At 44.4% G+C, this 13509-nt stretch overlaps 1 protein-coding gene across 1 annotated transcript; it reads left to right on the top strand.

Moving 5' to 3' along the window:
- Positions 1–243: 243 nt before the first annotated feature.
- Positions 244–13021, top strand: LOC148082212 (uncharacterized). The gene is made up of 16 exons (XM_087789335.1): positions 244–333; positions 2134–6661; positions 6873–6999; positions 8331–8444; positions 8512–8566; positions 8647–8783; positions 8858–8961; positions 9671–9781; positions 9859–10083; positions 10148–10203; positions 10274–10438; positions 11126–11189; positions 11255–11368; positions 11568–11620; positions 11695–11761; positions 12614–13021. The coding sequence occupies exons 2-16, from the start codon at positions 2195–2197 to the stop codon at positions 12689–12691; spliced, it is 5937 nt and encodes a 1978-aa protein (XP_087645461.1). The 5' UTR covers positions 244–333; positions 2134–2194; the 3' UTR covers positions 12692–13021.
- Positions 13022–13509: the final 488 nt, after the last annotated feature.

The following is a 13509-nucleotide window of genomic DNA, read 5'->3' as shown; positions in this document are numbered from 1 at the left end:
ACATCTACCCTGTAATTCAGCCATGGATAATGGAAATGAACGAGACGGCTTAATTTGTGTCTACATGAAACCAGTTATCACAGAAAATAAATTGAAAATGTTTATAGTGATTATTTTATGTCATTGTTGTGAATAAGATGAGAATCTTTCTGTCTCACACCAGGTCCAATGCTGACCCCCGACAGAGGTCTTAATGCTCCTGTCAAGATCACAGCCCCCCTTTTACACCGCAACCCATATCCACTCTGCCCAGCTCATCTGCAGACTCACTTGAGGAGTCAACAATTGACCCGACCTCTTTTCCGGAGCTACTGGCCACCCTACACTTTCCAGGTACTGAACCTCTTATTTCAGCCAGCTTAGTTATGGTTGTATAGGACATTTTTTACACACTTCTTTGTAAGCCTGCATGATAAATGGCATTTCAATTTTCCTTGTAATCGAAAATCAGGATTAGCACATTGCTAAACCGCTGTTGTGTACAAAACACTTGCAGTGGACGCAGACTGGGTAAATGGGTCTCACAGCAACTGGCATAGGTATACATTCACAGCATGACTGTTGAAGTTTGCTTTTGAATAAGCAGATGTATGTGTTAAAGTAGGTATGTAAGTTCAAATGGGCACCTTTAATGCAGGGAGTAGTATTCCAAGGATTTATTTTTTCCTTTTATACTCTGTTTCTCTAAATCTGACTAATTTGTTTGGAGACTATGGGGGCAAGCTCTTCTCTCGTTGTGCTTTACTGGTGTGTGGTGGTCTTATCTTTTTTAGAACATGTAGATTCCACTTCTGGGGACGTTTGAATGCCTGTTTGGGAATCTCAGCAAGTCACTACTAGTCTTTAGATTATTGTATTCACCCCAGAATGAAGTGGTCGATATATAACCTACAGTTACAGTTTCATATTGTAATATTCTCTTAAGGGTTCTGATCGCTGTCATGATTAATGCAAAAATTACAGTTATTTTGACAAACATCAGTGCATTCTAAAGACTTTGAACGGTCACACGCCTAAAACTTTTCCTATGCATACATTTTTCCTTCTTTGTTTTGTCTGGAAAATGGCTTCAGAAATTGGTCACCCCTTCCACACTAAGACTTGTGTCCCAACAACCTTTGCTGTGCTTCGAAGGAAAATTAGTTTAATCTATTTTGAAGTTGTTATTTGAAATACTTCTGAGTAACCGAAGGAAATTAAGTTGCTCTGTCATTGTGATCCTTTCAGCTGGTTGATGAAGATAGGACATTAGTCAGGAAAAACAACTACTCAGTTTTCTGCCTCTTATCACGTCATGGATAGTAACTTGTCCAGTCATAATTGTGCTTGGGTTGTGCATATATGAAATCATTTGATCAAGGTGCTCATGGACTAATGTGTAAGAAGTCTGTCAAAGTTCTTGATTTTCTAATTATATTTAATGCTAACTAGTCAACTAGTTAAAGCTTAGAATGCTATACTATCTGATTGTTTTAATCATCAATTAGCGGAGGAAGAAAATGAAAGAATTGGGTAGCCAAAAAAAAATGTATGTTCGATTTTATGATAATAATTTCCAAAATAATAATTTCAGAAAATGTTTTTTTATTTCCTGACTGATGGCTGTCAGGGTCAGAGTGCCCACAAGATGGCGCCACAAGCTTGTTTTGGAGTCTTATAGTTTTAATCACCAATAAAATCAAGCTCAATTCCAGCTGTGGACTGGTGTCTAGACCTAGAGTGTAATCTGTCATGTGACCTGTCCTGTTTTTAAACAAGCTTCCATGGTTCAACTGATGAGTCGCATACAGACCAGCAGGAACTGTAAACTCCTTGACAGGATTCAAGTGACCCCGAAAGGCATGTGGATGGTGAAGGGGGAGGGGTCTCAGTCTCTCTACTACTCTGTGATTGGAGGCTTTCTGACGACCACTGACCCCCATCAAACTTTCCAAACTAGGGCTCCCACACTCTTCCACACACGAGGGGTGTGCATATCCCTGAGTGGCAGCGACATCTGAGTTTCCTCACATTTGCTATTCTTGGCAGGGGAGGAGGGAGGGCTTAGACCGGGTGGGACAGAAGTGCTTTTTTCTTTCTGCATGTGGCCGGGCCAGAGAGAGGAGCCTCATGATTTTGTCTCGTGTTTTGTAGGCTCCCAGTGTGTGAGAGGCCACAGCAGTCTAGGGTCGTAAGCTACTGTAGGCTGAAGAAGATGGGGTGTTGCTTCAGTAAGGAGGTTGGCCCTGGTCCAGTGACGGAGAGGAGCGGTCTGTTACAGCCACCACTGAACGACGGACATAGTTCAGTGACAGAGCAGGTCAGGCAGCACGCACTGACTGTGGCCAAACATATGAATCAAGAAGAAAATACGACTCGTGGTGCTCACAGTGTGGATCAACTTAAGACCGTCGAGGTTGAGGAAGTACTTTCAGAAGTTGAGGTCAAAGGCCGGACAGAGGTTCATTCTGTCCTGGGTAACGGAAAAAATCCTAAAGCTGGTGGCACCAACAAAGAGGAGTCTTCTATTCCTGTCACCATCAGCACAGGCAACCTCTTGAACCAGGTCGCAGCAGCAGGCATATCACACGGGTCCAACTGTGAATCTGACCCCTATATGGAGGTGCTGACTCACAGTCCAGACAGACCGAGGATTCTGGACAACGCCACTATTCGGGCATCCTGGTTCAACCAACGGACCGAAGGGGACAAGGATTTTGTGAGCCGTTTGCCAGGTCCACCAGGAGCATTCGTAGCTGAAGCTCACAGTCAAAGTACGGAAAGGAATGAGTCGACTGAACCTCCAGCCTCCAGTCAGTTGAGACCAGAGGAAAAATCTGCACACATGGACCAAGTGATTCAGGAGGGCTGCATTGTGACAACGACACTTGGTCACGGTTTTGAAGCCAGAACCCAGAACTTTTATAGCATCTGTTCGATAGATGCCAGTGATTTGGCCCATGAACAAGACCAACAACTGGAATTAGACTGTCACTCTGACTACCACAGTGATAGTCACCCCGACCCCACTAATGACCCAGATATTGACCTTAAAACCGACCTAACTGTTCATCCACAAAAAGACAAAGAACCTGACAACAGCGATTGTTGTGTCCCAGACCAGGACAAGCTTCGGTTTTATAATACTGTCCAAGAACAAGACCATCGCTTTATTGCTTCCAACAACTTCCAACTGGAACATCCCAAAACGTCTCAAGCTATTTCCTCCCCCAAATCACCAGCTTTATGTCTGATAGAGTCACTTGACACTGAACAGTCTGCCGTCTGCACTGTTACAGAAAAATCTGACGTCTGCACTGTTGCTGAAAAGTCTGAAGTATACGCTGTTTCTGAAAAGTCTGACGTCTGTCTTGATGCCGAACCATCTGGTGTTACTGATGCTGAACAGTCTGACGTCTGCTTTGATGCTGAACAGTCTTACATCCACCTTGATGCCGAACCATCTGAGGTTACTAATGCTGAAATGTCCGACAACTGCGTTGATCCTGAACAGTCTGCTGTCTGCACTGTAGCAGAAAAGTCCGACGTCTGCACTGTTGCTGAAAAGTCTGACGTATACACTGTTTCTGAAAAGTCTGACGTCTGCCTAGATGCCGAACCATCTGACGTTACTAATGCTGATATGTCCGACAACTGCGTTGATCCTGAACAGTCTGCTGTCTGCACTGTAGCAGAAAAGTCCGACGTCTGCACTGTTGCTGAAAAGTCTGACGTATACACTGTTTGTGAAAAGTCTGACGTCTGCCTAGATGCCAAACCATCTGAAGTTACTAATACTGAAATGTCCGACAACTGCGTTGATCCTGAACAGTCTGCCGTCTGCACTGTTGCTGAAAAGTCTGATGTATACGCTGTTTCTGAAAAGTCTGACGTCTGCCTAGATGCCGAACCATCTGACGTTACTAATGCTGATATGTCCGACAACTGCGTTGGTGCTGAACAGTCTGACGTACACACTGTTTCTGAAAAGTCTGACGTCTGCACTGTTGCTGAAAAGTCTGACGAACACACTGTTTCTGAAAAGTCTGACGTCTGCCTAGATGCCGAACCATCTGACGTTACTAATGCTGATATGTCCGACAACTGCGTTGGTGCTGAACAGTCTGACGTACACACTGTTTCTGAAAAGTCTGACGTCTGCACTGTTGCTGAAAAGTCTGACGAACACACTGTTTCTGAAAAGTCTGACGTCTGCCTTGATGCCGAACCATCTGACGTTACTAATGCTGATATGTCCGACAACTGCGTTGGTGCTGAACAGTCTGCCGTCTGCACTGTTGCAGAAAAGTCCGACGTCTGCACTGTTGCTGGAAAGTCTGACGTATACGCTGTTTTTGAAAAGTCTGACGTCTGCCTAAATGCCGAACCATCTGACGTTACTAATGCTGAAATGTCCGACAACTGCGTTGATGCTGAACAGTCTGCCGTCAGCACTATTGCTGAAAAGTCTGACGTACACACTGTTTCTGAAAGGTCTGACGTCTGCCTAGATGCCGAACCATCTAGTGTTATTGATGCTGAACAGTCTGACGTCTTCCTAGATGTCGAACAATCTGAGGTTACTAATGCTGAAATGTCTGACAACTGCATTGATGCTGAACAGTCTGCCGTCTGCACTGTTGCAGAAAAGTCCGACGTCTGCACTGTTGCTGAAAAGTCTGACGTATACGCTGTTTCTGAAAAGTCTGACGTCTGCCTAGATGCCGAACCATCTGACGTTACTAATGCTGAAATGTCCGACAACTGCGTTGATGCTGAACAGTCTGCCGTCTGCACTGTTGCTGAAAAGTTTGACGTCTGCCTTGATGCTGAACAGTCTGACTACTGCGTTGATGCTAAACAGTCTGACGTCTGCGTTGTTGCTGAACAGTCTGACGTCTGCGTTGATGCTAAACAGTCTGACGTCTGCGTTGATGCTGAACAGTCTGACGTCTGCGTTGATGCTAAACAGTCTGACGTCTGCGTTGTTGCTGAACAGTCTGACGTCTGCGTTGTTGCTGAACAGTCTGACGTCTGCGTTGATGCTAAACAGTCTGACGTCTGCGTTGATGCTGAAGAGTCTGATGTTTGCACTGATGCTGAACAGTCTGACGTCTGCGTTGATGCTGAACAGTCTGACGTCTGCGTTGATGCTGAAGAGTCTGATGTTTGCACTGATGCTGAACAGTCTGACATCTGCGTTGATGCTAAACAGTCTGACGTCTGCGTTGATGCTGAAGAGTCTGATGTCTGCACTGATGCTGAACAGTCTTATGTCTGCCTTGATGCTGAACAGTCTTACGTCTGCCTTGATGCTGAACAGTCTTACGTCTGCCTTGATGCTGAACATTCTTACGTCTGCCTTGATGCTGAATCATCTGATGTCACTAATGCTGAAATGTCTGACATCTGCCTTGATGCTGAAATGTCTGACATTTGCCTTGATTCTGAACAGTCTGACGTCTGCGTTTTTGCCAAACCGTCTGTCGTCTGCGCTGTTACAGAAAAGTCTGACGTCTGCACTGTTGCTGAAAAGTCTGACGCTTGCTCTGATGTTAAAAAATCTGACACTGAACATCAGTCTAAACTGAATAAGAACTTTGGTGGTGGTCCAGAAAATGAAATGAAGTCAATGATTGTGTTTCTGGATTCAGAGGAGAATCATAGTGCGGTGTTGGATGTCGAAGTTTTGCCCCTAAAAGGGACATCGTCACCTAATGGGAAAAAACATGGAAGTCAATACTGTGGAGAAAATGGAAGTCAGAGTATCACAGCAAGTACAAGTTCCAACAATTTAGATGTGAACTCCATTGACCCAAGGTTTGACCTTGGCAGCATCAATATTCCTATGTCAAACTCGTGTCAGTTGGACGAGTCTGCTGCCAAGCTACCTGAACCTGACACAAATGTAAGCAATGTTGACACCATTACTCAGGAAAAAGAAGTATATGGTCACTACCCAGGACCTCACACTGAAGCTGGACTTGATACAGGGTTTTGCTCAGCGGCTGATATCGAGAAGACAAAGTGTAAAGAGGTCCTTCCCGAGATCAGGAGTCCTGAGCAACATCCTGAGACCCCTCCTGCAGTTACCTTATCCTGGTCACACCCTGATGTGGTCCTTAAACCATGCTTGTTTGATAATGAGGGTCCTTCAACTCCACTGTTGGTGGATGAAGAATCACATGAGGAAAATAAAGTCCTGGATCATGACACAAATCCTTGTGTCTTTGAGACCCACACTATTCATAGTCTTGCTGGCCTCGGCAGCTCTGGGCACCAGCTGTGCCAAGACCCAGTAATGGACCTAGGTCAAGTGGATCTCTTTGCCACAACTCCATCCTACGAAATCCACCTTCAAGGTCAGGACCTGTCCCCGGCAGCAGAGGAGGTGGAGGGAGGAATGATTGAGATGGTATCTGAGCTGCTGGGTGAGGATGCCAATGCCCATCTCCTTTTCCCCCAACCCTGGATCCGTCTTGGTCTGGAGCAGCACAGCGAAAAGTGGGCTCGTAGTTCTGATGGAGACCTGGCGCTGGCAGAAGTGGGTCATGGAGACGAGATCCCAGCCTCCGTGTCTGAGCTGCAGCCAACCATGGCCCTTCTTGGAGCCTATCCCTACAGCACTGTGATGTCCCAGGGGAGCTGTGTTTGGGAATGGCACACTGAAGCACCCCAAACTGTAAGTTTACTTGACTGTTGTGTTTGTGTGTGTGTGTTAATAGATATGAGGGTAGTGGGCTGTGTATGGTCAGTAGTCGTCTCTGTGCCAGGACACCATGCTTTGCCTATTAGCACTTTACCTGTGGAGATAGGAGTGACTTTTGAACCATAAACCTTGCACCTCTGGTATGTGTTTCTCTGATCATAGTGTTCTCTTCTTCTCTCCATAGAAACCTGCTACTACACCAAATCTGAACCCTAATGCTGAAGCCTGGACCAGTCACTGCGTTGATGTCCCTGGGCCATCACAGGACCTGCTGCCTTGGCTGCACTACCCTGGTGACCAGATCCATCATGATGGTAAGAGTGCTCAACATGCGGGAGACACTGATGCCTGTTGGCTGATTTCACACATTAGCCGCATTAAAATGTAGTTTTTAGTTAGTAAAGATAAGTAGAGGCATAGCTGTACCCACAGTTGCTGACTCGGATGATCACAGTATCATGTCCCCACAGCTCACTCTGTATCATTGAAATGATAGATCTTAAACCATTCATTGTACTTGACTTCAATGTAAATGTAAAACATGTTCTCAATATGATGATTTCCACTTTATGAACAGCAACTAACAATCTATTTTCCTTACAAAGATGAGTTGAACTGCACTCAGGTGAGTTGATGTTTTTGTGCTCGAATGGCTCAAGTACAATGCAAGTTTTGGGTCTTCACTCTGGAGGGCTCAATAATACCACATTATGCTATTGGTAATTGGTAAATCACAGTGGAGCGGGTTCGGTGGTCATAAAATGTATTTTTGAATCCTCAATTCTGGTTAGTGGATAAGTATTATTTTGGGTGTGATCAGTTTTGCCACAGTTCTGGGTGTGTGTGCATAGAAGGTTGTCTGTCAATGTGTGTGCCCATAAATTGATTGAAGTAAGTAGGGTAGGCTCTCTGACTCCATAAGGGAATAAACGGTTCAAATTGATTAAATGAAAGTTCTTACACACATTTCTCACATGTATCTGATCCGAGCCAAATGTATGAAACCTTCCTGTTTAATAGTTAAGAGTCTTAAACAACTCGTTAATCCGAATAGAGGAGTGTGTTAAACTACAACTGTCATCAGTATCAAGTTTTCCTTCACGTAGTTTGAAATTCATAATTCTGATTTCAAAATAAAAGTGCTCCACTATGGTTCAATATGATTAAAACAAGTCTGAAATTCCTCCTCATTCTTTCTGAGTCATGTAAAATAGCTGCTGATGATGATAAATGATCATGATCAACTCGTTGTCATGAAAAACATTCATAAGTTAGTGAATATCCACACATATAATAAAAAAAACAACCTGAGTGTTCATTTTTGATCAATGTTGATTGTGTATGCGCCCACTAGTAAGGAATATTTAGCACCGGGTCAAACCACTCAAACATGGCCACTTGTTATGTGCTCATGGGAAATGTTGTCTCCCGTCGGGCTAAACACTACCACTTTAGTCCACTGGCGTCACTCGACTTAAAATCGCATAGAGCTGCTTTAAGGTTTTTTTTTGTTTTTTTTTCTTCAGGGTTTATGTTCAGTTTAGTGCGAGCAGGCTGTTGGTTAGGATTAAGCATCATAGTATACTGCCTGTTCAGAAAGACGTACCTGCCATCGATCCAATTGTCCAATCTCTCTTGTCAGGTAACCTTCCCAACCTCCCTGAGGCTCCATCTGATCCTGGTGTAGTCCAATTCCAGGTGCCCAATTTCAGAGACCCTCTGTGTAATGGAGAAAGATGCATTCCCCCCGTCCCAGGTACTCTCCCTGTCCCCACACTCTCACACACTCTGGAAACCTCACATGTGTTGATGTCCCACTGTAGTTTCAGATGAGGTCAAACAACAGCTGCGGTCAGTCCTGGATTCATGTTTAACTCGGTGAGACAGCTCGCGTTTGCATGCTAGTCCAGCAAAACAAGACGACTTCGACTTCTAACAGAACAACCCATGTCTTTAAGGGAAAACCTCAGCACTGACTTGTACCTCAAGTCTCAGATGGATGGAGACCAGTTCTTGCCCATCTCCACTCTGGCTAGCCTGGACAAAGTCAAGAGTGTCAGCCAAGATTTGGACCTGATCTCAGAGCTGCTAAGAGGTGGTTGTGTTGTCGGCTCGTCCTCCATATTTCCTCGATCTTATCGGACACTGACTAAGAGTCTCCTCCCACAGATCTGACCTCAGTGCAGTTGTCCCCCTGTGGACTGAAGGTCCGGCCCAACCAGAGCAGACGAGTTCTGATCCTCAGAGAAGTGCCTGAGAGTACGCCCAAAGAGGTGACACAAACACACACAGACACCTGCCAACTTAAGCCCCAAAATGGTACCTGCACCACACGATATGTGACCAGGGATACTCATTGAAGGCATAATTGAACTTGGGTACCAAAAAGAAGCTTTTGTCTGACTGGGTCAGATAAAACCTAAACAACACATCCCTTTGAGACGTAATTGTTGATGACAAGTGGTTTAGATGGTTTCTAACAGTTCGAAGAAGACAGCGCTGCTTCTGCTGTCCAAGCATTTTCAGCAACATGGATGAGCATATCAAGGATGTGCTGTGATGCTTTTTGACAACTTTGGATCAATAAACACTGTTGCAGACTCATAGAGATGTAGACACAGAATACAAATGTATTCTGTATACATGTATATTTATAATGAATAAAAAGAAACACTAACAAACTAAACCTGCACTTATATGAAACTATCACACACAAACAATTGGCGTGATTTAAAACTGTTTTTCTCTGCCATGTGTGATATGAATTTTGTGCTCAAAAGTGTGGAGGTGTTGAAAAAGAAAAACACAATAGAGCAAGAAGCATATTTGAAATATTTTAAGTGTAGTAAGATTAGAGACATTTTGGTCACAGGTAACCACTCCAACTTACTAAACATAGACTTGTACACACTTTCACACGCACACCCTCATTAACCCACTCACTCACACTGTGACTTTCCGTCTCTGTGTGCTGTCCTGCAGGAGGTGGAGTCTCTCTTTCAGGCAGAGAATCTACCAAAGTTCCTCAGCTGTGAGTTTGTGAGCAACGACAACTGGTTTGTCACCTTCAGTTCTGAGTCTGACGCTCAAGAGGTGAGTCAAGATTGAATTAACTTTAAGAATCTTGGTAACCTCCACAACTCATCTCTGACCTGCTGGTGTGTGTCCAGGTGTACAGGTACCTGAGGGAGCAGGTCAAGGTGTTCCAGGACAAGCCCATCATGGTACGGATAAAGGCCAAGACCATGGTTCCCAACCCGTACCCTCCAAATAACGACTACACACTTGAGGAAGAAAATAATCCTTACAAGATGTACCCGGCAGCTCTTAGGCAGCAAGGTCCTGCTCACCCGCCTCACCTGTACCACTACATCAGTGACCCCTGGACCTCAGAGGTGACCTCCATTCTCCTTGAACTCCTGCCCTCCTTACTCATCATCGCTTGTTCTTTGTCTGCAGCCTCAGCAGCTGATGAACGACTTCCAAGACTTCAGACCTCGGCCTCACAGGTCCAGGTAGCTGCTGGTCCAGGCCTGTCATTCCTCACAGTTTCACTAATGTTGTCACCTTTCTCTCACTCTGTAGAAGGGGAGGTCGAGTATCAGGTTCTGATCGCTGGCAAAATGGCCCGAACGCACCAGAGGTACAACAGACATCCGGCCGTGGGCAGTCCAGGGGCTTCCCTCGCCATCCCAGGAGAGGACAGACGGAGCCCAGCAAGAGTGGCTTCCTCCTGCTCGAGAGAGGAAGGTGTGAAACAAACAAACAAACACACGCACACAAAAGGTGCACAGATGAGTTAAAAAGAGCGAGCTGTCATCACCTATGCTTTGTATATACAACGAGTCGGTTGGAGGTGGAGTTTTCAGTGGTTGGGGCTCAAGCACATTTTCTAATGTAAATATTTGTATTAACAGAGAAGGGGGTATTGTTGAATTGTTTTTTGGCCATTATTTCAAGTTATTTTGTTTGTATTGTTAATTGTTTTAAAAGGTCTAAAAACGTTTACATTTACGGGTACGATTTCCAATATTTTCCTTTATCTTATATAATTCCATTGTTAGTGGTGTCGGTGTCATTTGTTTTGCTCCATGGAAAACGAGCATTGAGGGAACCGTGCATACATTTCGTTATAGTTACATGGAGTAAAACAGAATTGTGCTTTTAAGGTAAGAAAGCTTATTCTCTTATAATTAAGTCATATCGTGAACAAATCCCTTTTGAATTTCATCGTATCGTGAAGAGGAGCGATTTGTATCGCATAAATCTCAGTGGTGGAGATATACATCCCTAGTCTACACATACACATTCACACCTTTAACCTGCTGAATAGGGAAAATTCGCTTCTTTCATAATCACAGCCCTTGATCACACAGAGGACACAGCAAAAAGGTGGCAGATCAGATGAATGTGTCAATGATACTGGTGTCTGTTCAGCAGGGGAGCGTACAGCCAGAAGAGGAGAGGGAACTTCAGGTCCAACAAGCCTGAGTCTGATAGAGTAAGATGGTCCTCATGGACTTGTGTTCTGTCTGTGTACACCATGTTCACTGCTCTCTGTTTTAGGTGACTTCTCGTCCACTCTCTCCTCCTCCTGAGCTTGGGCCCAATAGCTTCCCACCACTTCCTTCCACTCAGCCTCCTGGAGCAATAGCCCCATCTGCTGATGGCAATGAGGAGGTAACTCAACTCTCAACTTTATTTATATAGAACTTTAACACAACAGCAGTTGTACAAGTACACAAAATATAGCACAATATAAAAACAGTTAAATACACTAACATTATACAGTAAAACCTAATAAAATAAGTAATTAAAAGTGGGTTGCAGGCGCAGACACAACACATGTACAGATATAATCCTGTCTTTTCCTTAACAGACTTCTCTGAAAAGACTGGAAGTGACACCAGAAACCCCCATATGCCCGGAGCAGTGAGTTTCTCTGCCAATAACTTTGATAGCTTTGACAACATCTTCTATGAAATACCTTTTTTTTATCTTCATAGTTACTGCGAGGAGTTCACAGAGATGACCTCCAAAGACAACACAGCTGCTTCTCTGGATCCCATGGAAGTAAGTCCTTTTACCACCAGACACACATCACATGTGTCCTGAAAGAAATGACGCCCCCCGCAGGTGGACGTGGACAGTGTTTCACTAAAGATGCATTTGATTTTCTCAGAAAATCTCTTTTCTCTCTTGGTCACGTTCATAAAATAATCGTGTGTGATTTGCTATCGCTATGCAAGTGTCCATGGGAGAGGTACTAAAGGTTCTAGAAAGTTTGATGTTTTGCTCAAAAAGGAAAGAAGATCTGCTTTTGATCTGCTCCCCTTTTTTTGAGCAGCAGACAGGATGATTGTTGATGTTATCAGCAACTGAGGCACTAACAATTTTGTTTGACACTCACAAATTTGTCTGCTTAACTCACTCAATGACTGAAACACAACTTATTACTTGCTGTCTCAGACCACTTGCCGCACATGTGTGTTTCTAGTCCTATGATTGGTTGGCTTAATACCATGCCACCTCAAGGCAGGTCAACCGTTTCCTCTATTTTAACTTTTTAATTGACTTGTTCTTTAACAGTGACTCACTCAGTAACTACAGATTCATCCACTCACCTTTCACAACAAGCCTTTTAAGAAGATAGGAGCTTGAGTCATGCTTAGTTGGATCAGGAGAGGCTGCTCACCTTCTGGAGGCAGAGAGGTGTTCTTGTGGCAGCAAATCTACATGAACCCGCAGTTTAAAATGATCACATCTTTTGGGTTCCGTCACGTTCGCTTTGACTAACTAACTTAGCTTCCCTGGTGTCCAGCGTCTAACACTGAACTAACTCTACTTACCAACTCACCTGCATGTACTCGATGCAGGATGTGGGGCTTGTGTACGACTCTGACGCTCCTTGTGGTGATTGGCCAGGAGTCTAAGAAGCTGAGCTACGCCCAGATTTGTCAGCGAGCGTCCACCCTGGACCAGTCCTCAACCGTCATTGGATGACCTCCCTCCTGCGGACCAGAACCACCCATCCGTGGAGCCAAACAGAGTTTTTGAGACTCATTTCAAGTTGTTCTGCTGTAAATAGTTGTGTGGTCTTTCTGTGGGTGTCATCTCTTCCAGATGTTGATACTGCATGTAGGCGTCGCTGCTGTTCAAGGATGTGTTCTTTACCGTTATTGATGCTGCAACATTTCTACAGTTATTTCCTGATGTTTGTTGTAAAGTTCTTGCCGTTGTAGTTGTTGGGCAGTTCTACCTGCAGCACGAGTGCAGCGCCGCTTATGTCTGTCCAGATGTTCATCAAAGACCCATTAAACAAGTGCCTTTACAGCTCCAGAGTCTGCATCTTTGTCAGGACAATTTCCCCCACTGTGTGTTATCAGAGAGAAGGAGAAAGTGAAGCTCATCTGGGTGAAGAAAGACAGTCTAGAGAGCCTAAAGAGCTGAGCATTCTGATTGATGTATACAGATGTTCCTCAGCCAGGGTGGAGGTGCATCGTTCCAGCTGTGTATGTCCCGTCTAGTCCTGCACTTGACTGGACAACTTTAAAAGAGCGGACCTCTGTTTACCAGAACACATCGAATACTAAATGAAAAACGGCAACAGACTTCAAGTTCTCTTAGGTCCCAATGCAGCTTCAACTTCTTAAATTCCAGCTAAAAAATGTCCTTCAATGAGAACTAGTGTGTTTTAAGGAGTGGAAAAGAGAGGCTATGTATTTAAACACATATACAAAAATACGTGCTCGGGTTTTTTAAGTGAAAAACGCTCAATTTTTGAAATATTAATGTAGAATCATTTGACACATATAATGCGA

The sequence above is a fragment of the Callionymus lyra genome, chromosome 4, assembly GCF_982586985.1.
Source record: "Callionymus lyra chromosome 4, fCalLyr1.hap1.1, whole genome shotgun sequence".
In the NCBI taxonomy this organism is placed as follows: Eukaryota; Metazoa; Chordata; class Actinopteri; order Syngnathiformes; family Callionymidae; genus Callionymus; species Callionymus lyra.
Note: the sequence above shows the minus strand (reverse complement) of the source record. Positions and strands in the feature narration are given on the sequence as shown.

What these genes read in the sequence shown, in the direction of transcription:
- LOC148082212 (XM_087789335.1), top strand. Translation starts at nt 2,195, where the DNA reads ATGGGGTGTTGCTTCAGTAAGGAGGTTGGCCCTGGTCCAGTGACGGAG. An exon ending in ACACTGAAGCACCCCAAACT is followed by an intron (nt 6,662 to 6,872) that starts GTAAGTTTACTT and finishes TTCTCTCCATAG; the next exon opens with AAACCTGCTACTACACCAAA. An exon ending in CTCCTGCTCGAGAGAGGAAG is followed by an intron (nt 10,439 to 11,125) that starts GTGTGAAACAAA and finishes GTGTCTGTTCAG; the next exon opens with CAGGGGAGCGTACAGCCAGA.